Source organism: Ambystoma mexicanum, chromosome 1p (genome assembly GCF_040938575.1).
Source record: "Ambystoma mexicanum isolate Mex_15411 chromosome 1p, UKY_AmexF1_1, whole genome shotgun sequence".
Classification (NCBI taxonomy): Eukaryota; Metazoa; Chordata; class Amphibia; order Caudata; family Ambystomatidae; genus Ambystoma; species Ambystoma mexicanum.
The window spans coordinates 961,607,414-961,634,204 of NC_090921.1; the positions used below are offsets into that span (position 1 = coordinate 961,607,414).

At 45.9% G+C, this 26,791-nt stretch overlaps 1 protein-coding gene across 3 annotated transcripts in view; it reads left to right on the forward strand.

The window, feature by feature from the left end:
• The window catches only part of LOC138582350 (receptor-interacting serine/threonine-protein kinase 2-like), a 252,063-nt gene that overhangs the window by 43,714 nt on the left and 181,558 nt on the right, over positions 1-26,791 (forward strand). For all 3 annotated transcript variants that reach the window (XM_069653614.1, XM_069653596.1, XM_069653605.1), the window contains exon 3: positions 15,787-15,940. In XM_069653614.1, the coding sequence (XP_069509715.1) occupies positions 15,787-15,940 (154 nt within the window). The remainder of the gene's footprint in view (positions 1-15,786; positions 15,941-26,791) is intronic.

A 26,791-nucleotide genomic window follows, 5' to 3' on the forward strand; every position in this document is an offset into this window, starting at 1 on the left:
CCCCTAACGGGTCCTGTAAAGAACGTGTGGTCAGACCACATGTCCTTTACAGCCCCCGCCAAGGGACCTTGGAATTGGGCGGTAAGGAATTACCGGCACCGGTCTCCTTACCGGTGCCCGGTATCCCTTACCACCCAGCTCGGAACGAGGCCATATGACTCCAATTTGTGATGGGAGATGTAGTCCAAAACATCTCAGGAGCTAAAGGTTGCAGACCCTTGCTAGAGGAAATGAAGTAGCAAGACAAGGGATGCGTTTGAAAATTGAAGGACCCAAAGTTTATTAAGGGCAGGCTAGTAGGTAAAACCCCACAAACAGAAATTACTAGTGAATGGGATGGAGCATTTGGGGGAATGGCGACATGGCGGAATACAGAGTTGATAAGAGACTAACTGGGAAACAGGGCAATTTCTGAAGCTTCCTGTAGGGACGAGGCAGGTTCGAGGGACATTGCTACTCTGTGTTTGCCAGAGAGTTCAGTGGTCTCTTAACTTTGAAAAGGTTTCAGAACAAGACGGGTGATCAGATTTCTCCAAAAGGAAGCCAGCGATGGTCCGAGTAGCATTGATCATTGAGGAAGGCGAGGATTCACGAAAGGTATTGGCTGCATTTCACAAGAAATATTTGTGAATAGGCACTAAAATGTTACCTTTTGTTTGATGGTAAAACGATGTGGGGCTAATTTGACTTGTTCCTTCTTTTCACAAGAAACAGACACAGTTTGGTTGCCTTGTATTGTACCATCTTAAATTGCTTTGTTTGTTTTTGCACCAATGTATTGACCATCCCGATCGTCTACTTTAGAATGTAGCTGGGCCTGATCAAGCTCCTGTTTTTGAGAACACGGAGGAGGGTTAGCCTTTTGCTGTGATTCAGCTGCCTTTCAAGATGGCATTGATTGCTATCTCGAAGGGTAGGTGAGCCTTGATGATGATCCCCGATTTACATTCATATTTCATTTACTTGGATTAGAAATTGGCTCTATGTGGAAATCCAAAGGAATTGCATTCAATTAGTAGGGTACTTCTGAAGTGGGGATATGCCTGTGCCAGCCCCATTCTGACTTCTACATCTCACACACACATAAAGTCGACTGTAGCATGAGCCATAAAGGCATTTAAGACACACACATGTACCTTTCAAACTGATATGGTGGATTTTTCTTGTGACTGAATGTACAAATTATTTTTTGCGGACGGATTGGACTAGAAAGCTTTCTCTAAGTAATTTAACCTAGGTGAACCATTCCCTTTGCGTTACAGCACCCTCTTCTTCTGATATAGCCTTTTTCCTCACTCAGCCTGAGGTGAATGTGGGGTGGGACCAAGCCTGATTTGCATATGGTCTTTCCCCTTTTGCAATGGCTTGGCAGGCAAAGACTGATGGTCTGGAAGGTTGCCCAGAGCAATTCCAGAGGTTAAGATTCATTTTAAACCTTCCAACCATTACGGCTTTTGTTATGCTATACATTCAGAATTTTTCATTGTGGAATTGAATTCTATTGGCCAGAGGACAGATGCATACACTGACATTAAGAAGAGCAAGTAAGGAGCATTGGGCCATTTTACACAGTGCTGCTGGTTCTTCCAATATTATTTCGAAGTTTCACTAGATATGAATGTATTAAATATTTCTTAGTGACGGATGTGTCTGAGAGCTCCATGATGGTTGTGGTCTGTATAAAAGAACGGTGTGGTCTATGGTGTTGCCCAGTGGTCTAGGAGAATCCAGTCTCTAATCTACAGTCTGTCCATGCTTCTTAATAGCCCGGTTCTTATGGCTGTCAGTGTAGCTATATTCATCTCCCAGATCTACAGGTGCATTGTTGCTGATGAAATGTATTGTTGGTTTCTAGGTCATTTAGAATTGAGTGACCTTCTTTTGAAGTATTTTGCTTGAGGAAGATTAAGGATGATATAAGGTAATATTTTGATTGTTTCTTTTTCTACTTATTTTGAGTTGTCTAGAAGCTTGTTTAAGGCCCATTGGCATCTCAAGTTTGATTGATGTTGCATTGACCTTTGTGATAAAGGACCGGGGTTCAGAGTCTTTTGTGGAATTTACGCAAATGTACAGGGCATCGTTTGATCAAGTCAGTGAAGGCTTTCATTGTTTTTTTTTTTATTTCACTTTAATTAGGTTCTCAATTGACATTAAGGTGAACTTGTTACATTTGGGATGTGGTGAAAGTCTTACTGTGGTTTTCGGAGGAATGCAGGGTGGCTATTACACTGCATTGCGTTTTGTTAATTTTAGGGGGGTAAACAAGTGGCCCGATCATCAACCAATTCTTCTGATCAAATTGTGGCATTTTTAGGACCTGAGTATGAGGAAAGTCATTATTTAGAAGGATTATGTTTGCTACTTCATTGATTCTTATCCTGTGATTTCTGTTATCTTACTACCATACTCATCTGGCATCTGGCACGTGTTAGACAAGCTAACTTTTCCAAGCGACCCCAGGACCAAGGATCACATTGTCAAGTAATTTAGTTAGCCATTGAATGTTTTCATTCGATTTTCTACACTTCTATACAATGCCATGCGGGCTACTGATTTCCACAGGGCCTCTGTGTTTCATTTGCAGGCAGGTAGGAAGACAAACTATATCAGCATTTACTGCTTTCAATTTCATTGGTAGGTATCGCAAAATATGTGGATCATAATTTCATTGAAGGTGCATTTTACCGGGAGAAAACAGCACTTTTAAACTAGAGGTTTCTTCTTTGTAGTAGCCCTATGATTGGAAAGTGGACAAGGAATGAAGGGAAGACTTTCAATTATGCTTTTACAATTGAGTGCCTATTAGAAGAAAGCATACGTGGACTAGGTGAGAACAAATTCCAGAGTCAAACCTGGACTTTCCTCTTGCCAGTATAGGCTTTTGCATTCCTTTCTGAAAGGGCTGTTCATAGTTGACTGGGTTGCATGACTTGTATGTCCAACAATGCACTTGGTGGGGGTTCAGCACATCTAAAAATCAATTCAGTATTAGAACTACAATCCCCAGAAATCCTTTGGGCCTGATTCCCTTTCGCTTTCCAAGATTTAGAGACAGAGTGGCGGATGAGTATTTAGTGTGGAACTTTAGGCATAACTATTTGGCCTATTTCAACTCCGGTTGTTTCCTTTTTGAGGAATGTTTACAAGGATCAAGATCCAGGAGCTCCTCGTTCTTACATTGAGTATTTCTTGGCCTTCCTTCTATAAATCAGGTTTTGCCTGCAGATCCCGGAGACTGCTCTTCATCACCACTGCTTTCATTCCAGGTTCCACTCACAATGTTGCTGCTTGTAGCCTCTTGGACTGATGCCTACTGTTTCTATTGCTCCCGCTCCTACACTCCAGTGTAATCTCACAGTTCCTTGTTCCTAGTGTTCTTGATCTCAGTCTACAGTGTTCTTTCTTCTAGTCTGCTGTGTTCCACTACCTGTCTGCAGTGCCCTTGTTACCCACCTGCAGTGTTCCTGTTCCCAGTCTGTCTGTACTGCTGTTATTCCCTGTTTGTAGTAATTATTTTCCAGCACAGTGTTCTTGATCCCACTCAGCAATGCCCTTGCTCCCAGGCTGCAGTGCCCTTGCACCCAGGCCGCAGTGCTTTTGTTCCCAGTACTCAGTACTCTTGATCCCAGTCTGCAGTGCTCTTGTTCCCAGTCTGCAGTGCTCTTGTTCCCAGTCTGCAGTGCTCTTGCTCCGAGTTCACAGTGCCCTTGCTCCCATTCTGCAGTGCTCTTGCTCCCAGTCCCCATTGCTCTCGCTCCCAGTCTGCAATGCTTTTGTTCCCTTTATGCATTGCTCTTTTCCCCGCCCACAGTGTTTTTGCTCCTAGGCTGAGTGCCCTTGCTCCAAGTCTCTACTGCTCTTGTTCCCAGTCCACTGTGCTCTTGCTCCAAGTCTGCACTTCTATTGCTCCCAGTCCACTGTGCCCTTGCTTGAAGTCTCTACTGCTCTTGTTCCCAGTCCACTGTGCCCTTCCTCCCAGTCTGCACTGCTCTTGCTCCCAGTCCACTGTGCCCTTGCTCGAAGTCTGCACTGCCCTTGCTCCCAGTCTGCTGTTCCCTTGCTCCAAGTCTGCACTTCTCTTGCTCCCAGTCCACTCTGCCTTTGCTCCACTTCTGAACTGCTCTTACTCCCAATCCATTGTGCCCTTGCTTGAAGTCTGCACAGCCCTTGCTACCAGTCCACTGTGTCTTTGCTCCACATCTGCACTGCTCTTGCTTCCAGTCCACTGTGCCCTTGCTCCACGTCCGCACTGCTCTTGCTCCCAATCCACTGTGCCCTTGCTCGAAGTCTGCACTGCTCTTGCTCACAGTCTGCTGTGCCCTTGCTCCAAGCCTGCACTTCTCTTGCTCCCAGTCCACTGTGCCTTTGCTCCACTTCTGCACTACTCTTGCTCCCAATCCATTGTGCTCTTGCTCAAAGTCTGCACTTCTCTTGCTCCCTGGCCACTGTGCCTTTGCTCGAAGTCTTCACTTCTTTTGCTCCCAGTCCGCTGTACCCTTGCTCCAAGTCTGCACTTCTCTTGCTCCCAGTCCACTGTGCCTTTGCTCCAAGTCTGCACTGCTCTTGCTCCGAGTCCACTGTGCCCTTACTCCACTTCCTCCGCACTGCTCTTGCTCCCAATCCACTGTGCCCTTGCTCTAAGTCTGCACTGCTCTTGCTCCAGGTCTGCACTTCTCTTGCTCCCAGTCCTCTGCACCCTTCCTCCAAGTCTGCACTGCTCCTGCTCTTGCTGCTAGTGATCTGTGCCCTTTCCCCAAGTCTCCACTGTTCTTGTTCCCAGTCCACTGTGCCCTTGCTCCAACTCTCCACTGCTCTTGTTCCCAGTCCGCTGTGCCCTTGCTCCAAGTCTGCACTTCTCTTGCTCCCAGTCCACTGTGCCTTTGCTCCGAGTCTGCACTGCTCTTGCTCCCAGTCCACTGTGCCTTTGCTCCACGTCTGCACTGCTCTTGCTTCCAGTCCACTGTGCCCTTGCTCCTTGCTCCACATCCGCACTGCTCTTGCTCCCAATCCACTGTGCCCTTGCTCGAAGTCTGCACTGCTCTTGCTCCCCGTCCACTGTGCCTTTGCTCCAAGTCTGCACTGCTCTCGCTCCCAATCCACTGTGTCCTTGCTCGAAGTCTGCACTGCTCTTGCTCCCAGTCTGCTGTGCCTTGCTCCAAGTCTGCACTGCTCTTGCTCCCAATCCACTGTGCCCTTGCTCGAAGTCTGCACTGCTCTTGCTCCCAATCCACTGTGCCCTTGCTCGATGTCTGCACTGCTCTTGCTCCCAATCCACTGTGCCCTTCCTCCAAGTCTGCACTGCTCTTGCTCCCAATCCACTGTGCCCTTGCTCCAAGTCTGCACTTCTCTTGCTCCCAGTCCACTGTGCCTTTGCTCCAAGTCTGCACTGCTCTTGCTCCCAGTCTGCTGGGCCCTTGCTCCACGCCCGCACTGCTCTTTCTCCCAATCCACTGTGCCATTGCTCCAAGTCTGCACTTCTCTTGCTCCCAGTCCACTGTGCCCTTGCTCCAAGTCTGGACTGCTCTTCCTCCCAGTGCGCTGTGCCCTTGCCCCAAGTCTGCACTGCTACTGCTGTTAGTCCTCTGTGCGCTTGCTCCCAGTCTGCTGTGCCCTTGCTCCCAGTCCGCAGCGCTCTTGCTCCCAGTCCACAGTTCTCCTGCACATAGTCTACAGGGATAAGGGTCCTGAAAGCATGACATTTTTTTCCTGGTGCACCCATTTAGCTGCTAGCCCCCGTGCCCGCGCTTCTGGGCACATGCTGACCTGTATTTTTTGTCCGTCCCTTCACAGGGGAGAACTCCCTAATGACGAGATTGCTTTTCTTTCTAAACACTGCAGCAGTAAGGTTAAGTGAGAAGGGGTTTCCACAATAAGATGAACTTGCACTGTCCCCAATCCCATTGCCACAGTTCCCTGCCTTCGGTGTTCCTGCTGTTGCCCCATGCCCCTTGGGAACATTCACTTTCCTGATTTCTCTAGCCAAAGCCCTATTAGCTTTGTCCCGCATTTCTTCTTGTGCTTTTGTCTGCCCGTCAGCGCCTTACACTTCTCTCCATCTTGAACCAGTAATTGTCGTAGGCTTCCTTTTCTTGGGATTTCCTGTGAAGGTTCGGGTTTCTCTAAGGAATAGTACCTTTGTCCATGGCTTCTCCAGAAGGCCGTCTCTGCAACTTCCTTTACTTGTGTCTCTGAGTGGTGCCATATCTGTTAACGGTGGGTCGTGTTCCTAGCTGATACCAGGCACAGAGGCCCATTGCTGTTGCTCCTTCCCATGAGCTAACAGTGAGGCACTGCAGTAGTAGCTTGCTCAAAGGGACAGGGTTCCCTATCACCATGGGGAACCAGAGACCGTTCTCTGTAAACCCCTAGGGGGAGCTGTTACCAAGAAGGGATTAACAAAGAACTCTGGATGCAGACAGAAGGTTTCCAAAAACAACTTTTATTGTGCATAAAATAACTGAAGAGGGAGCAAAAGTGAGCACTAAGGTGCAATGTGCTTCAGTACTAGCCCCGCGGGCCAAAGAAACTAACACGTGGAGGGAACGTATGTAATTGCTCTGGGTCACTCTCTGAAAAGGGTCTTTCAAGTTTAAAGCACACTTGTTCTTGGACCTAGAGGTTTACTTTCTCTAATGTTTTGGGTAGACAGGAAAAAGGAGGAGCCCTCGGGATTCCCCTAATACTGACTATGGATATCACAGATCAGGTGGTCGTCCCCAGCCTACTGGGTCCATAGCTCTGTCTAGATGCCTGTTAATGACTCCATCACAGAGCACAGCCTGTCTGTCTTGGTTGTGATCCCTGCCCTCCTTTTCACTGGTGTGTTGCTTTCTATCTGTAATTACTGCTTGGCCTCTTGCGTTTCTCTCTTTCTCTCTCTCTCTCTTTCTCCCGCTCACACACACTTTCTCTCACTCCATGTCTGTTTACCTCTTTCCTTGTCTGCTTTGTTCTCTCCAGCTTCATGTTTTCTCTACCTCTAGCATCTGTCATTCTGTGAATAGCTTACACTCTATCAGATCTCGGTGTCTTACGCAATGTAGCAATCTCTATATTACGATTTTACTCTCTGCTAATACCCCTAATATACTTCTTTATTATTTAGCGGCTGAGAACACTCAAGTCTGCAAAAATGATTTTCTATTACAACTACGCAAGTATGCATTGGCCCAGATGGAGCACCTAAATATACCTTTGGGTGACCATTGACTCGTCCTAATTGGACCTCTATCCTAACGAGCAAGTCTAAAAACTTTGATCTCTGCAAAAACGTTGATTGTCTGGCTATAATGAGGTTGTACGCTGAATAAAGTACTCAGGGTTTCTCTAGGCAGATGCCCCGTTCATATTTAAGTAAACTCTGCTCTACTCCCATGCGTAGATTCATTAATTATTTGCGTATGGGTATTCTGCCAACTCTTGAGCACACAGGGGGATGGAAGAAACTACCCAGAGAAAGTGGAAAATGCTGTCTTTGTAATACGGATATTGGGCCTCATTACGACCCAGGCGGTAAGTTACCGCCTGGGCCGTGACTTTACCACCATGGCGTAAACTACGTTTACGCCATGGTGGTTGGCGGACTTACCGCCCCATTCCGAGGTTGGCGGGGCGGTAAGTCCCCAATCCCCATTTACCCTTCCCCATTCCCATTTTTGCCCCATAGGGCATAATGGGAGTGGGGAAGGCGTTAATTACGCCACCGTAAATTACGGTGGCGTAATTAACTCCATGGTCCCTTAGCGCCATGGATTTTAACACCTGCTAAAAGCAGGTGTTAAATCCGCCATGGCGCTAAGGGACCTCGTACTCAGGCGGTAAGGGTCGGCGCTGTTTACGCCGCCGTAAAACCCTTACCGCCTGAGTCGTAATGAGGCCCATTGAGTTAACAGGTCATATTTTGACACAATGCCCATAAATGCACAATATTATCCATGCGGGTATTCACATTTTGTTACCAGCCAGTTTAGTAGAGAAGGTGATCGGTTTTGGGGCACATCACTAGGAGTTGAATCCATTGTAATTACGGTATCAGTTCTCCGTATATGGAAGATTGCTTCCAACCTAATTAAGAGTGTTTACAATTTGATTCTTTTAATCCTCCTCTTAATGTTACTATTTATATTTGTATCAATTATGTGGCGATTTAAACAAATTGTTTTTATGTGATTAGTAGTACTATTATATTGTATGAGATTCTAATTTCTTATGGTTAGATGATCTGTTTCTATATACCTTACACTGTATTTTAACTCTGGGATTGTCATGATTGTTTGTTGGACTGTGTATAAGGTTTTATAACCAATAAACACAATATACTTTTTTTAAGTATCTGCCAGATATAGGCATTAAGATGAATGTCCACCAACCTGGAAGGATATATCAGGTCCAGCAAGTGACTGCACCAGGGTCCATAACCATAGAAAGATTAGATCTCGGGTCTTCTAGTCCAACAGAAAATCTACCTCCCCCCACACCCTCGCCCAGGATTGAAATCTTCCAGGATTACAATCCTGCAGGCTATGTTGGGAAAAAGAATTAAAAGGTCCAGGAGCTATTCCAGAATTTGGAGTGCAGGTGCAAATAGCCTTGTCTAAATATCTCTCATGTTAGTGGAGCGAATGGGATTCGCTTTGAAGGTGAATGGCAGAAGGACAGGCAGCACATCTTTCTTTATACCCAGTGAAAAAGGGGGCGACGCATTGGGTGGCATCAATAGGAGGTCTACGGTGGGTGAACTGTTGACAATATGGTGTTGAGGTGGAATAACGCCAACAAAGAAGGCTATAAACTATAGTTCTGCATTCAGGAGCATGATTGCGTTCATAGAAGATGTCTGGGGTATGACAGAGTAGTCGGGATGACTGGTGTAGGGTTGTGACGTGTGAATGTAAGGCCACGAGTAAGAGTAGCTGCTGCTATGTTGGGTTATGAGGATGTGCCTAATGATGATCTACCTGCCTTATTTAAAAAAAACATCAATCAAATTGTACACAAACAAGGTGATGGCTAGCACTCACAGCAGAACTTAGTGATGCAACAATGTACGGCTAATACCACATTTCGTTGGTTGACACGTGCTGTAAACTGTTGGTAAAGGACCAAATTGCAGCCAGGACAAAATGTTTCTCTACATCCTCAGTGTTTTCCCTTTGCCCAACTGTCTGAAATTGTATCAAGCATACACCTCCTTCCTGAAAACCACACTTTTCGTCTGTCGGTGAAGATCAAGGGAAGCCATGATGATCCGGCACTGCTTTTACTGTAGTGCAAGTCTGAGTGCGTTCTGAAACAACCATCTAGCAACAAAATGCACGCCGTCCAATATTCACACACGTATGCTGGAGAAATGTATCATGTGGCTGCGTTGGCGTCATTGACGAGATCAAGCAGAAACTAAACCCAATGCAGCCCAAGTGTGGTTACGGGACCAAAGTGTTTTATCCAAGCGACCAAAATGGCAAGTCCAGTGTTTTCAGCTAGCAGGGAGGGGAGCGACCTTTAAGAATATTAGAAATCCTACATTTATGAAAAATAGGCCTCAGGGAAATTCTGTGCCGAACTTTAGGAAGACCTCTCCTATTTCCTATGGTGTCCGTTCTGCTTATGGGACAAGCATTGGGGTCTGTGTGCTGTCACCTCTTAAAGAGAGAGAAACCATCATCCTTGTTATGTAGGAGGGTCAGAGGGTAGACAGAGGGAAGTGACATGGAGCAGCTAATGGGAGGGGACGAGGAAAAATAAGGTTTCAGTTTCACTGTAACCCAGAAGGTGTGGTTTCATTATTGTGTGAGCTTGCTCGCCTGTCTGGCGACGAGAGCAGGGGCGTTGACCCAGTGCGTGTACCGGAGCCTGTAGTGCATGAGCAAGGATGCTTACCACCAGACTCCTGAGGAACGGAAGGGCATCAGAGCACCTCTCCATACTGCCCATGAGTGACGGAGCAGGGATGCTCATAGTAAAGGAGCGAATCTGCTCCCACCCAAGAAGACGGACACACGAGCTGTTCGTTGCACGCGTCCTGCAGAACCCCTTGCAGTGAAGGAGCGAAGTTACCCTAATCCAGAAAGACAGAGGCAGAAGCTGTTCACGTCCTCGACCAGTAGAGGGCACAGATCACATGCTGGGGCAGAGCAAAGACAACAAAACAAAAAAAACAACGTAAGCCAGAACAAAGCGGTGAGACTAATTATCTAAATTAGCTTGGGGACAGTTTATAAATAAATAAATGAGATGCCAGAACCCACTCACACCCGTGGCCAAGCACAGAAATATACATTAAGCACACCAGGAACAATCCACTCTGTCCGATCAGGAACCAGCACCTCCTTGCCACCCACAAATGCAAGATGAGCGCCCCAACAGATGAGGGACATGTTCCCCATAAATACACCACTTCCATTCGACATGTCAGATACCACAAATCTAGGGCCCAGGTGGGCCAGTTTGATGCGAGACTTTCAGATATAACATGACTCATTGCGGCCACAAGAAGACAAGCGACTCCAAGGGCTCTTCACCTTGACAGCAGGTCCAGGTGTCAGAGATATTATATTTGAGATGCCTGAAGACACCATCAACACACATCTGGGCCTAAAGTTACCCCTAGATGAACATTTTGCCATTCACAAAAACGTGGATTATGAGTGCCATGTGTTTCACACAGCAATGCAGTCACGTGGCTGGACCATGGACAATTTCGTCATGAGACTACGCACCAGAGTGAAACGCTGTGATTTTCACTTATACTCAAATGAGGAAGCTATATAATCTCAAGTCACAGCAGGATGTGAGTCAGTGAAACTAAAAAAGAAATTGATACAAAAACAGCACACGTTGTCTGAAATTCTCATATTGGTGAGAACGATCATGTCCATCGACCTACAATCGTCAACAACGGAGAAACTTAAAATGACCACCATTGCGCCAAATGCAAGGAAAACAATGCACAAAATCACAGTGAAACCGCTGATACAAAGATCAGACTGGAGTGAAAAGCATCATTGTTATAGATGTGGATATGATTTCCCACATGATGGAGTGTGCCCAGCATTAGGACAGGAACGTTTAACATGTGGGGGTGAAAATCTTAACCAAGCAATGTGTTGTTGCACAACAAGACCATATAGCACACCATAACCGGACTCTCTGGGATACAAACACAATATGCCCATGCCAAAATCACACGAAGAAGATAGCAGAACACCAAGGAGACACAGAGAGACCCACAAGTACAAGGACAGATGGATGAGGAGATCGAAATCTCTGACACCACAAAATAAGAGTAGGAGACATATACACCACCGGAGAACAACCACACTGTCATCTAGTGACTCGGAATCGGTTTCTAACAAAGAAGGGAGGAAAGGCTACATGTATGCAATGGGAAATGCGACAGTCATAGCACACAGCCCCGTATTAGCTCCACAAATCACAGGACAAACCTATGACTTCCTCATAGACGCAGGCGCCACTGTGAACATAATGTCAGAAACTGAGTTCCAGAAATTACACAGTGCAACCAAACTTAAAAAGGCTCACATCGACATCTACGCCTATGGAGTGAAACTTCCCTAAAATGCAAAGGAGTATTCACCGCGAAATGCGCATACAAAGATAAATCAGACCACATATCGATCCATGTCCTCGAAAGCAGAAGTAACTTGCGGATTTCAAGTCGCTATACAAATGGACCTCATCCACGTATTTTACCGGCTAATGGCAGGTCAATACATCACGATGGCTGCAGATGGCTGCAAAGATGGAAGCCATATTCCCTTCACTCTTTAAGGGCATAGGTAAATTGAAAGGATGCCAAGTCAAACTTCCTATAGACCCAATGATCAAACCTCTTGAACAAGGTTGCAAGGCCTGCAGCAGTACCCCATAAAACTAAGCAAACACATTACAACACCTCTCTTTACCTCATAGTGCCTACACATCCTTAACTGCTCAAATTGAGATAACATGGAAGTGATTCACTTAGGTCTGCACTATAAAAAATCATGTATGGAGGTAGTCAGACTTTACGTGGCATAAAATGGCGATACTTTTAGCATTTGGAAGGGAATTCTTTTGCACTAGCCTTCGCAGAAGAGATCCTCTTATGTTGCCTGCCCTTGCATTGCATTTAGGACCCCCACTTATGCACATTTCTCTTATGCGCTTTCTCTGGAAGGGGAGCATTGCTCAAGTGGAGGGTTTATGTATGCAGGGGAAGGCGATGAAGCTGTGCAAGCTCCTTGGTGGCGGCCATGAATGGGCTATGGATCTCGGGAAGTGTGTGCTCTTCCTCTCGAGCCGGCAGCAAAGCTGGCCTTGGTTTGGCACAGGAAACGGTCTGTCTGTTTTGTGGTTGGATGATTTCTGGTACTTTATTGGGTATTAGAGTGGGCACCTTTAGTTCCTCTTATGATGGCAGTGTACAGACATTTACGGAAGGATCATTTCTGATTACCGGTCCTTGTGGCTTTACAGCACCTGCCCGGACTCGTAGTTTATCGAGCTCGTCAGCTAGTTGCGCAACATCTGCAGAAAAAGCGGAAGTTGTGTTTGATTGGCGGCTAACGCTTGGCTTCAAAGTCTGAGTAATCTTTTTTTTCAGAGACGTCAGCAGTTTTATGGGCAGGGTAAATATCAGGAGGAAAGGCCAGCGCAGATGCGGGTGTGTTCTGGGCCAAGTCATCCAAGGGGGAAAGTGAGTCAGATGAAACAATATTACAGTGAAATAAATGGTCATAGAAGCTTCTCAATCGCATCAGCCTGTTGCCCATGCAACTCTAAGCCCCCCCCACCCCCCTCACAAAGTGGTTTGGATCGCCTTTTGAGAGTTTAGAGATAAAGGAAAGATCTGTATCTCTCATTTGGGATTTACAGTAATGTCATGGGTAGTTATCATTTTGCGTTTGTATTTTGTGTATTCCTCAATTTTACCGATTGCAACTTTGCCTTATTTTCTCAGACGATTTTTTACCACGTTTTTTCCCACAAAACTACAGATGGCTTAAGTTTGCGTTTAATATATAGAAAGGGATGGCAGTGGATAGAGGAAGAGCTCGGAGTCTCCCCTGCTTTTTTTGTGGTAAGAAATTGGTAAAATCGGCCAAATATTTCGACAAAGTTGCATTCTGTGAAAAAAATGCGAGGAAACCTCATAGATCCGTCTTTTGTATTGCGAAGAGGTACGACCAGGCCATAGGGCGCCTTACTTGTTGCAATGGACTGGTTGTGTCACTGCAAGGCGATCCCAGAGGGAAAAACTACAACGTGCCTCCATTTTATGTTTGCATTTCTTAGCCTCAGCTACTTCTGCTGCTGCTGCTGCTGCTGCCGCACGTGCCGCCTTTTTTGTAGCACGCCGCAGGGTTATAGGCACATTTTCCTTATCCTTGCCTTTCTCTAAGCACACCCCTCGGCTGCAACATGTAGACGTTTGAACAGCCAAGCGACCTTCTCACACAAGAGGATTAGCAGTGGGGAGGACTAGTGACTTGTCATAAGTAACCTAACATGTCTATCTAATCCCCAATCAGCATACTAAGTACATTAGTTCTAATTAGAAGTGCATTGAAGGCCTAAACATGTGCTATGCAACTGCCAAATTATCTGTCACATAACCCTAAAATTGCACTGTTAAATGAATGCATAAATCATAAAACCTGATTACAATTGTGAATTTACTCACCTAATGTAAAAATGTCATTGGGCCTCATTAGGAGTATGGCGATAAGGCAACAACGGCGCCGCTATCGCCACCGGCACCATTGCTACCGTACCGCCATACTAGGACTTCTGCTTTTGGGTGCCCTAGCAGCCACCTGGTCTGACCATCATGGTCTGACCGAGCAGAACATGATGGTTATGAACGGTACCGCTGCTACCATCCTCCCCATTCCCATTGAGCCCTAGGGGGGCTCAAATGGGAATGGGGATGTACCGGCTCCGGCACCCGCGCAAGGGGAATTACCGGGTCCGCCGAGGTCGGAATGGCCCGGTGATTCTCCTTTCGCGAGTGCCGGAGCTGAGTTTGGGGGTAGCCAAGCTGGTAAAACTGGCAAGGCTACCTCCAACCTCGTAATGAGGCCCATTATGCGTTTACATGTTATTAGAAGCAGTGTAAACATTGGGTGTTCAGTCGTGTGTTGATAGATTATGTGGGGCACTTAGTCCAAGTCTGCCTCCCTAGGGGCAACTCTTAGTCCACATATACCTTTAGATTGCCGAAAAGACTAAGCTACGGGGCGATTGGCCAGCTATCAGAACAAGCAACATTCTGAACTGCTTTTACTACTCAAGATGTTACTGTAATTCAGATAATATGCTGTGTGGGAGTGGCTCAATTGGACCCATTCAGAGTTATGCTAATTCACTTTCCATATCCTCCAATGTAACTCACAATGTTCAAGGGGAGTGCTGCTGGCTGGCAAACCCGTAGACTGATGAGGTGGATGGGCCCACTCTTGGCCAGGCCTCACCTTGGCACGGTCCCGCGCACAGTCCTCGGTATCTGGGGAGATGGATGGGCCCACTCTTGGCCGGACATCGCCTGGGCACTGCTCCACACGCAGCCCTCGGTGTCTGATGAGGTAGATGGGCCCCCTCTTGGCTAGTCCTCACCTGGGCACTGCTCTGCACAATGAGGTGGATGGGCCCATACTTGGCCAGGCCACACCAGGGCACTGCTCCACACAGCCCTCGCGCTCTGATGAGGTGGAGGGGCCCATACTTGGCCGAGCCTCACCTGGGCACTGCTCTGCACACAGCCCTCAGGGTTTGATGAGATGGATGGGCCCATTCTTGGCTGGGACTCACCTGGGCACTCCTCCACACACACCCCTCGGTGTCTGATGAGGTGGATGGGCCCACTCTTGGCTGGGACTCACCTGGGCACTGCTCCACACACAGCCCTCAGGGTCTGATGAGGTGGATGGGCCCCCTCTTGGCCGGGCCTCACCTGGGCACTGCTCTGCACACAGCCCTCGGGGTCGGATAGGCTTAGGCAAAGCTACGAAAAGGAGAGCCTGGTTTACATCATGGGGCTTTGCTTTCCTTGTTAGAAAGTAATTTGTTGGATTGTTATCAGATCTCTAGTTTGGTCTGGACTCTTTCTTCTTGACCACTCCCGAGTTCTAACCCTTTGTATTTTATCTAAAGCTGTGGACATCCTCTATACTTTATCCGAGGTTCAAAGCCCTTGCTGATGACATGCTTCTGGGGCTGTTGTTTCCATATCTGCACTCTTCAGCATCAAAACCAAAATGGACTCAACTTGTGCTCGGACTTGTATGTGATCCCAAAGTGGTGTCCCTAGGTTTGCACGATGAACGTTCAAAGACTTGCATTTTTGGTAAAGATATTGTTGATGGTGCTATGAACTAAACAGGCCCTGACAACCAAGCCTGCCGAGTGCCAGTTTTAAAATAGTTTATGAAGGATTCAATCAACAATTGGTAAGGCAGCTCAGCCAGTTAAATGCTTGACTATGACATGTGTGTGTGGGAGTGTGAAACCTGCCATCACAGGCTCAACACCGAGCTGGTCGAACTCATAATCACCACAACATCCTTCCATTGTCGACAACATTGAATACCATTCATTTGGGTAATGGTAATACTTATTACTGCAGTTAGCGTGGAAGGAGTCTGTCATGTTGTACTATATGAACATGTGTGATGTCATCTTTCTCATTTTTGTGTCGCAAACCTTAAATATAACATGGAAAAGGTTCTTCTGTCTCCCGATTCTGCTGCTAATTTTGTCACAATTATTTTTGTTTCTTCACAGTGAATTGCATGAGCTTCTGGAAGACGTAGCGAGAGCTCGCTGCCTCCAATCCGGACGAATCCTGCCTGTGATTGGTTTTTACCAGTACCAGGGATTGCGTGGACTTGTCACAGAATGGATGCTCGGTGGCTCCCTGCATTCTCTCATCCACCAGGTACATTCCAAAAAAGCAAAACGAAGGAATGGTCACAGTGTTAAACACTCCTTGGAGTAGGAGTGTCAGCTGGGGTGCTGCTAGAGTGGTCATTGCCACCTTAGAAATGTATCACATACGATCATTAGACGACAATTACGAGGAATAGGAACGTTATATTCAAGGAAAAATAAATGAGACTGCGATTTTACCTTTTACTTCATAAAGAGAGTGGTCCTTGGGCCTGTGCCCACATCTACAAGCATGGCCGTAATGTCGGCATGCCACTCTTCCCTCTGCTCTGCCATAACTGCTCTATGTACCCTGCCCACAAGCATGCCCAAGCTATGCCTTGCATACAGCCCTGTGCACATCTCCTGCCCACCCCTGGTATGAGCATCTCGGCGCGTGTATTGTTCAGGTATGCCATAAATGCAATCCTTGTTAGGGGTGAGGAAGTACAGTCCTAATTCTGGTTGCCACTGAGATTCTACTATGGCATACACAAGATGGGCCCAGTGCTCCCCCTCCATGCATATACAAGAAATAATAATAATGTTTTGCCCATTCAGCAACCCAATACCTGCACAATACTTGTGCTATGAGCTTGTTTTGATTTCCTTACCTCAATGCATGTCTTATCAGCTTTACTCTATTACTATGGTGTGCCAGTCAGTACTGGCTTTTTCACAATTTCTTTACTGTTTCCGCTCTTGTTGCAGATGCTTCCTCCCTGTATATGTGTCAAATCCGTGAGGACTTTAATTTCTCATTTAATGTATCCCTCGTTCATTAATCGCACCAGGTAAGGGTGCAGCGCCAATCACGTGACTGGAAACGTGGGCAGAAACTGCCAGTGTCCAGCCACGTTCCCCCAGCCACCAATGCCCCTTCTCCAGGTGCTGCCATTTGTTTTCTCTTCGGCACCTGGCACCTCTATGTTCCCTCTACCAAACCCCTTTCTTAACTCCTGAGCCCCACAGCATCCTGCATCCCTCTTTCTGTCCCCACACTTACGTCCTGACCCGCGGATTCCATCTCTGCCTGCTCCACTCCCTCGCCTTCCATGCTGGGCCGCCATGGAAATAGAAAGCCGGCCTGCAATGGGGATAGAAAAGGGACTATAACTTTTCTATTATCTATATTAGCGGCCATCTTTTAAAAAAAATGTTGGCAGAAGATTGGGCACATGCAACATGCTTGCAGCCCATCACTCATCAGAAACAAAACACATACAACTATTTGAACCCCCGACGTAGCCCCGTTCTGCAAAGAGATATCATTGCCTTGTTCACAAGCATAAATATCCGGTAACAGCCCTGAACCCTCGCCAGGGCCCTCACTTCGTACAACCATACCTAGGCTCGGGCTGATATGTTGTTGCCTGTCCTGTGTGTCTCTGAACCTTGGGGTGATTGCTATATTAATGTCTGTCATGGGCAACGTATGATTCAGATCCCAAATGTATGGTTCTAGCATTTTATTACAAACAGAAAATATGGGATTTGGTCTAACTGAGGTCATGTGATGGAATTTGCAACACAACTCAACAACTGGTCAGGCTGGATCCTTCTTGTGCAGCTACTCCTCGTCATTACTTTCCACTTTTGCCTTTCTGATCTTCCCCCTCCCTCCCCTTCATTATTCTATTTCTTTGTCTCCTCATCCACATTCTACTACACTCTAAGCTGCTCCTCCACACCTCTCTCATTGTCTCTGTGTTTATTCTCTACCATCCTTCTTCTTAAGACTCCTCTTTATCCCAGCCAGGCTTTGATCTCACTTTCCTGAATGCTTCGCCAATTCTCCTTCTCAGAATGTAAGGTTCTCCCCTTAATGCTCCTGTTTGCCCCCTTCTCCTCCTCATGGTTTAACTCTCGCTCCTCCTCCACTTTAACATTCCTCTTCTCCTGCGTCTCTTCTTTCTCCTTGGGTCTTAACTCTGCCGCTTCTCTTCCTTAAGGCACCTCTTCTTCTTCTCCACCTCAGGTCTTAACTTGCCTTCTCCTCGTTCTTAATGCTCTTTTTCTCCTCCTCTAGTTGTCTCTCGATGTATCTGTCCTACTTCGTGCTGCACTGTCCTCCACCTCACAGTCTGGGCTCCTGACTCTCTCGCCACTCTATGTGTACTCTGCCCCCTGCTATTCTCAGGAGGAATGGGCCACGGGATGCCTAACTAATTAAGGGCCCGTATGTGTGTAGAAATGTGCATTATGCACAGTGATTGGAGGTTGTGACCAGGGCTTGCATGTCTTCCATCTGAAAGCAATGTATTGGCAGAGCATTTGACTGCTCTGCTGGCTGAGAGCATTTTATGTGCGCCCAACATCTTGAATTCAGAGTCTGGCTCACGGTGGTCGCCATTACTCAGCACTATCAGGTTACCTTTAGTTTCATAAATTGGTAATGCATTCAGTTCGTGCTCGGCAGGGGGTCCTGCAAGAGGCGTCAGGCAGAATCCGTGATGAGTTGTGTGAGCCATGCTCACAGATGTGTGTAGCTCAAACAGCCATTGGTTTACTCTGATGCTATGGGGTCTGTGGGAAAATGTAACTGCAAACAGTGTTCAGCAGAGCCTTTGCACCATTTTCTGTGAAGATGGTACAGGCACCTTTCTATACGGCTAATGGGGGTGAGGTGTCAGTGGTTTCAAGGTGACATATCTTGTTCAGGCGGTTCCTCCACTGATAAGGGGTTCTTTCCTCACACCTACAATTCAAGGGATACCCGGGTAAGCATGCACATGCCCATGGGATGACCTGGTGACCCTTGCTGGCAAACCTCTGCCTCCCTGTTAGCTGTGTCTTTCTGGTCTATGCCATGCAAACTTGGGATCTACAGTTTCGTCACTCTCCAATTCTGGTTTGTTCTTCTCTGCAAGGGGTATTTGCAGTTTGTTGTATGGGCAACATGCCTGAGGCTTATGATGATGGACCAGGAACCATTGGGATCCTTCATAAACCCTCTTCAGGGCCTGCATCTCAAAGCAAGTGGTGACTCCTGGGCCCCAGTAGGGGTCACCCTAGCTCCATCACCAAGCCCCCTGTATGGGACTTCATCACATGACGCATCACTATACCCTATGTTTTACAGATATATTTGTATTTAAGGCATTATATTTCATAATTTATCAGATGTCCATGGTGTGAAAGGTAATGGATATGAATATATATAATTACACGGCCTGCGGTAGCGGCCATGTAGTTATGGTTAAGGTGCTCAACTCATAGGAAGAGCACTTTTTGGGTGGCATATAACTTCGCTCCCCCTGGATAAATCCTTACAAAACTTTGCAAAAAAAGTATATGGCCTGCTGGGAATTTCTTTGGGTGTGGTTTCGTTAAGGGGGGGGCAAAGTTATAAGGGGGGTCCCCAATTGTTTTTTCCATGCACATAATGGAAAGAAAATTTGTGCACGCCTACAGCCCAAACCGCTGGACGGATTTTCAGCAAATTTACGCCAGGAGCTGCGGCTTGTTCCCAAAAGCGTGCTTTTGTAAATTTGGTGTAAATCCGTCCAGGTAGTTCTTTTTAAAATGACTTAAAAGTAGGTCCCAAAAATAATGATATCTGGCTCTGCTTCACAGACCCAATCGCGTGTTCGGTCCGCGGACTGGCATCCAATTGGTCCAGAGGCTGCGGTGAAGTCCGCGGACATCAGTTGCACCCACTGATTGGATGGTGAAAGGCGTGAAGTGCGTCAGATTTTTGGAAACGCCCGCCATGTTGGATTCGCGGACATCCGCCGGTGTCCGCTGACACCACGGTAGAAACATAAAAAAACACAACATTGCACTTGTCAAACTTATCAAACAATCTCTGGGGAGGTGCGGGGTTATGAGGATGGGATGGGATATGGCCGTAAGAAGCCAAAAAACGGGTGTTTTTCATCCCCAAGGTCCGCGAACAGCCCGGATGTTCCTTTCAGTCCTGTAATGTTCGCGAACACTTGAGATGTTCGGGGACATCTTGGCCTATTTCTGCATTGGTTGGTGAAAAGCAGTTATTGGATGGCTTATAACTTTGGCGCCACTCAATGAAACTGCATGAAATTTTGGCATTTTATTCTAGACCTGTTTCGGAATGGTTTTGGAAAGTCTGGAGCTGTTTTGTCAAGAGGGAACGCATTTAGAGGGGGGGTCCAAAATATTGTAAAAGCTTATAAATGTGGTGCCGGTTGACGAATCTGCACAAAAGTTTGCAAAACAATTTTAAATCTAGATATAAATGTTTTTGTAAAGTTTGGTGGGATTTTCTCAGGAGGGGGCTAAATTAGAGGGTGGTCTCAACATTTTTAGATGGCTTATAACTTTGTTGCCGTTTAGCGAATGTGGACAAAAGTGTGTGTAAACACTGAATGGATTTTGTCAAGTGGGGGCTAAATTATATGACTATTGTATGTACATACATTTTTGAAAAAATAAAACATGGGCGGATTTCAAGCAAACTCGTGTAAGGAGCATTGGCAAGGACCTTAAAGCATGGTTTTGCAAATGTGTCCATGTTTTATTTTTTGACAAGTGTCATAATATAGGTACAAAAAATAGTGATATACCTTTGGTGACTGAGGTATACCTGTGGCCAAGGGCAGTGGCCAGATTGTCCTAGTCATGGTATAAGGTCATGACCCGGACAATCTGGCTACTGGCCATGACCGCGAGGGACAACAAATTGTGTTAAAGTGGCCATGTCCACCTGGGACCCGCTATGTGGTAAAGTTATTCGAAAGTAGGATAGGTTTGAAAGGGGAAAAAAATTTGCTCATGTTAAAATGATCATAGGGTTCTGACTTCGCCTTCTGCAGGCTGCCATGGAAAGGGGAGAGGGCCTATGTACAGAGCCCCGCCTTCTCTTTCCATGGTGGCCATTGTGGAAAGGGATTTTCCTTCCTGCAGCATCCCGTTGTAGGAAGAAAAATCGATTTCTTAGCACCCCGGGTTCCCGCTTTGGGAACCAGGGGTGCTAATGGCCTTTAGCCCCCATTGCAGGGGCTGCAATGGAGGATGGAGGATAATGGTCTGGAGCCCTCGTTATTTATTTATTTATTTATAACGCGCCAAAGCCCGCAGGCATCAGGGCGCACACAGAAACACTTCGCCTGGGCCGATAACTTGGGCTGCCGGGCCGTTATCCCCCGTTCCGGTCCCTGGAACGGGGATGAAAGTCACATTATTCCCATTAGCATAACACAAAATGCTAATGGAAATGTTGGAAAAACGTATTGAGTCTATGCACTTTACTGTGAAATGTAAAGTAGATGGAATCTATAAGATTTTTTTTGTTCTATTTTTTAACTGTGAAAGGTGGTTCCTAAATGAACCTTTCCTTTGTTGGTTTAAAAAAAAATGTTTGCAGGAGAGGTTAGAACGTAAGGTGATGAGGGAAATGAGGGAGGAGGCACCAAGCACTAATATGCAGGGGCAGGTGGACAGGGGACAATGTTGCGTGCGTGTTACTTCTAAGGTAGTGGGCAGTGTTTCAGAAGTAGGCTGTGTGGTTACAGTATTGGTTGAGGAAGATGACGTGGAGGAAGACAGCCTACTACTTGCTAAGAAAGGAACAATCTTTCTGAGGTCATTGCGGTAGTTGGTTTTGGTGTGGCGGCAGATGGAGGTGGTCCTGTAGGCGTAATAATCAGGTAGTTCGTGACTGAGTACAAGTTGTACTCAGTGTGTTTCACTTTTGTAACTTTAGCCTTTGGTACATTCTCAACAGTGGTAAAGAACTGCCACACCCATGATTCTCTCTGGGTGCTAGAGGTAAGCACTTCCTCTACCTCATCTTCTTGGTCCTCTTCATGGTCTTTGGAAATACAGTGCTTTTTTTGTTGTCTAGGTGGTGGTGGTGGCTCTTGGGGGAGGAGGGATGGCAATAGCAGATGCCATTTTTAAGATAAATAGAAGTTTTGCTAATATTGTTCCAAGTATGTGTTCTGTGCTAGATTGTTAATGATAATGAGTAAGAATAGGTGAGCGACTGTGCAAGAGGACATTTTGAGCTTGAAAGTTCCTAGATCAGCAGGAAATGCAGTTCCGAACTGTTCGCTAAGTGCAGACGTGTTCGCGGACACGTCATCACCGTGCATTGTCATGTGACACTCTCCGGAAAGTCTGCAATGGTGTCAGACTTTCGCAGACGTCGATGAACACAAAAACAGTGATAAAAGTTGCAAAAAGGTGTATACAAGTGTTAAAAATGCTACTAGAACGTGGGAATGGCAGGGTTTTGAGGTGAAACTTTGTAAATTGGAAACAAATGTTGCTATATTAGGGTAAGTAAGTTGTAGGAAATTAGATTGCACCTTGAAAAACCCATCAAATTTACTGAAAAAACCTTGTTAAAGGGATGGTATAGTTAAGTTGCACTAATAAAAACCTATGAAAGTCACTGAAAACACTTTGTTAAAGGGACGTTATGGTTAAATTGCACTAATTAAAACATATGAAATTTACTGAAAACACTTTGTTAAAGGGACGTTATGGTTACAAGCAAAACCTAAAAAAAACCAGAAATTCGCCAGTTATGGTAAGCTGAGTAACCTTAACTCGCGCCACCACCACGCACTGCTAAGACTAACACCCAGGACATGAAAGATGACATCACTTAATGCTTCAAGGGAAAATATGTAATCATTGCTGCTAGAATTACTATTGCTTTGTTGATTGCACATTGCATATTGCACAATGGCTTCTGCACAGCACACTTTATAGGCAGATAGTGACCTGGAGTTGTGAGGCTTACCGAGGCTCTGGAGAGAGCACATTACTAACCTTTACCTATGCATGCGAAATGCACAGCAATTTACCATCCCATCCGCGGTTTGGGACTACATTTGGGACATGCAGTATTTAATGCATGATGGTGTCTATTTGACCCTGCAAAAAGAATTTACTATTGTAATTGCCTCAAAATAATACAATCCTAGGCTGCCACAATAGTGTCACTCTGCGTTGTGAAGTTACTCCCTTCCTGCAGAGTGAAGGGAATTTCTTGTTTGCACTCTACACCTTAAATCCCAGGCTATGCATTGTGTGCTTTCTTTCTGACAACGTACATCAACTTGCTTCTGTATTTGGGCTAGCGTAATGCTCATTTCGATCATTCCCCACTCAAAATGTCTGACGCAAGCTTAACCTGATCTCCTGTAATCAACACTAATGATGGACCAAGCACTGTGGTGTTTTGGTACTCTCTGTTAACTCATTAGCTGTTGAGCACCCATTTCATGTGGCATTATCTGTTTGCTTATTTGAATGTGGGGCTACAAGGGATTGGATAATTTGAACAAGCAACAAGTAAATTGCAAAATGCATCGTTGTGCTGATGAATACAGTTTGGAACTTTTAACTTTGATGAATAAAGATTCGATATTCATTTGGTGACCTGGACTACGGCTGATTTCTGTGCACAGAATCTTGTGGGAGTGCAGCTCATAAGCTGTTGTAGAACACAAGCAAAAAGGAAAAGGGTGTATATATATATATATATATATATATATATATATATATATATATATATATTCAATGAAAATACTTTGTTAAAGGGACGTTATGGTCACAAGTAAAACCGAAAAACCTAAAGAATTCACCAGTTATGGTAAGGTAGGCAACCATAACTCGCGCCACCACCGTGCACTGCTAAGACTAACACCCAGGACTTCAAAGATGACATAATTCCGGCTCTGGCATTTATTCCGGACCGGCACACTTTAAGTTTGCCGGTGGGAACCACGGATCTCCCGGCAGGCCTGACCAGGACTCTACCGGAAAATAAATGCCTGAATCACCGGCACTAACGGTGCCAGTGATTCAGGAAATCACATCACATGGAGTCATGGGAATGGGAACTTACTGGCATCTCTGCCACGCGTAATATCCCCATAATGCCGGGATATCGTGTGGCAAAGACGGAAAGGGCAGTTTCCCTGTATCCCATCGGATTACTGACGGGATACCGGGAGACTCCTAATGAGGCCCTATAGTCTCCGCAAACTAATTTTAGCACCCTGATTGTGGTGGGGCTTTGCGCTCAGTATGGTGAGGCAAGGCAGTGGGGAGCAAATTGTCTGTGCTTCAGGGCTTCTCTAATAGTAGCAGTCCATGCTGCTGTTACAGCTCTTGAAAACAGATAGCGGAATGGGGTCTAACGCTGTGATTCGCCTGTCTTTAGGCATTGCATGGCTGTAGCATTTGCAGTGGGAAATACTAGCATTCAATACTTTTTGTAAAGGGTCATATATGGTATGTACTTATATTTGTATTGCGAGTATGGCTTATAAATATATCATTGTGCCTGCCCGTGAATTACCATAAACCAATCTAGCAGGCTGTGGCCTGGCATAGTTTTGCATGGTATTAGCACCCGGGCCAAAAGTGCCCCGGTGCAAAGAACATATGCTTTCAATGCATTTTTGCACCAGGGCAAACGTTGCACTAGTGCTTATTGCATTCCGTATTAGCAGTAGGGTAAACCCTGCCCTGGTGCAAATACCAAGCAAAATTGCGCATGTAATAGTGCCAAGATTTTCTAATGTGGCCCAAATGTTTTTTGCAGTAGAGCAAACTCCCTAGTGTTATACCATGCCAAATGCATTTGCACTGGTGCAAAGTTTCCGTAATCTGGCGCTAGGTGTTAACATCACTAAAGTTTAAATGCTCAAGTTTCTCGACTTCAGAGAGCCAAAGGCAGAGTTGGCCTTGCCAGCAGTTGGTACTGTGTGATCGCATGTGAACCTATATCTCTGCAATAGGTACTCAGCACATTGCAACACCCAGATTTAATGTGGTGGTTGCACATATCCATGTATCCATATAGTCCCCGAGGAAAGGTGAGCACGTTACACTGGCTGTGCTGTAGAAAGCACACCTGTATGTACTATAGGAAACAGAGAATGCATTTGATAAGATCGGTACTCAGCAGCTCACTCTAGAATGGGCATGGACGGAACCCGCACAATATTGCACCATGGATTTGCATTTTTCACCTCATAAGGAAGGACATTTTGCACCTTACGATTTCATGTTTAGGGCATTTTTGCAGCGCTTTCCTATATAAGGCCTTACCTTTGCAATCTTTGAAAATAAAAATCAATACAGAGCATTACACATTGACACAGGTATGTTTAAGCTACAACTGAGTCGTTTCGAACAGCCCCTGCCAAAGGACACGCCAGCACCCGGTGATTCCCCAGAACACATACCTGGCACGCTGCCCAACCTCACGCTGCCAAGCACCGTCATTGCATCCTTCCTCTCAACGCACCCATTCTTAGCAACTCCGCTTTGTACTCGTCTCAGCATCTCCCATGCCTCCATTGCACTTATATTCACTTTCATTGGTTATCTGATGGAGTAAAACATGAATTACCAGCTTAACATAAGCCTAAAGCATGAATCAGATATCAATAAAACCTGTACCATAAACCCTTCTTGCAGAAATACATACATTATCATGCTTTCTAGTTATTCAAATGATCAAAAAGAGAACATGCAGGAAAAGGAAAATGATCTGTCAGCGGGTCCTCACAGTCCTATTGCTATGCCGGCTCGTCCCAACTACCCAGTAAAAGAAGCCTTGGCCTCCTCCATGCTTCACAGATATAAGTTGTGATGGCACAAGCCAACACTGGGCTTGCGTGGAATAAACCCAAACAAGTACCTTCTGAAGATGAGTTATTCTAGCCACAAGCGGGAGGGGCATGAGGATACTGCACCTCATTGCACAATAGAAACTGCACAAGAAAAGAAAGCAAGACACACAATATAGGCAAAGACACGAGCAGATCCTGACAGTATTCCTGGTGTCAATTATATGGGAGGATGCCGAAACTGTTCTTTATATACTAGGTACACAGCTCCAGGGGCCATACATCATATACATAGCATATACTATTCTCTTGAGTCAAAATATAGGGCTAATATGGGACCCGATAGTGCTGCCTCATGTTTTGCGTCTATGACCTCCTCCCAGTACCATTCCTTAATAATCTGTCGGCCGTGGTGGAGGAGATCAATGTTGGGGCTTCACCCAGGTTAATTAAACCCAGGGAGCACCCCAGATTCCTGGGACCAAGGCAGAGATGCTCCACCTCTGAAGCCCACCAGTCCCTGAAGGTGAGCCCCCTCAGATGCCCCTAATCTGATGCTTAAAAGGCCCAGCCTAGGTGCAGCCCCCTTGCTTATTTTTAGGGCCATTACATGGACTAAACCTGTAGAGAACAAATTAGTATGTGTTGTCAATATCCTTTTCAGCTTCTTATAATGAGTCAATCGTGATGTGGCCCCACACCTCACTGGCATAAAGGGCATCTGGGGCTGCCATGGCCTGATAGACTTTAACGGGAATAGAGACTATATGACATCTAATATTGGGCTACACATCAAAATACCCCTCAACCACCAAAACCATTTCAGAGCTAGCTCACTTTTCGCTAGTTGGGGCTTCAGGGAGCTTGAAGAGGAAAAGCATGTGCACCAGCAATCTTAATGCTGCACAACATCCAATGGTAATCCAGTAAACATTATGTTATGCTAAAATGTATGCCTCTTCCCCATCATTGTTCACCTTCATCTTAGAACTATTTATCTCAAGGTCCTTCTGAACGCAGTAATGTTTGAAAATTCACATCAATTTGACGAGTCTATTCTCTGTTAAGGCCAAAAGTGCAGCATCATCCCTGAACAAAATGAGCGGGACTTTAACATTTTTTATTTTCACAGTAACAGCAATCAAGAACAAAAACAGTAGCATTCCAATAAGTCCACACAAATGCAGCCAATTCAATGCAAAGGAGTCAAATCGTGGCAACCAATTCAGAACAACTACCTATTAGAGATAGAATAAGAAGGAAGAAGGGAAAAAGAAGAAAGAGGA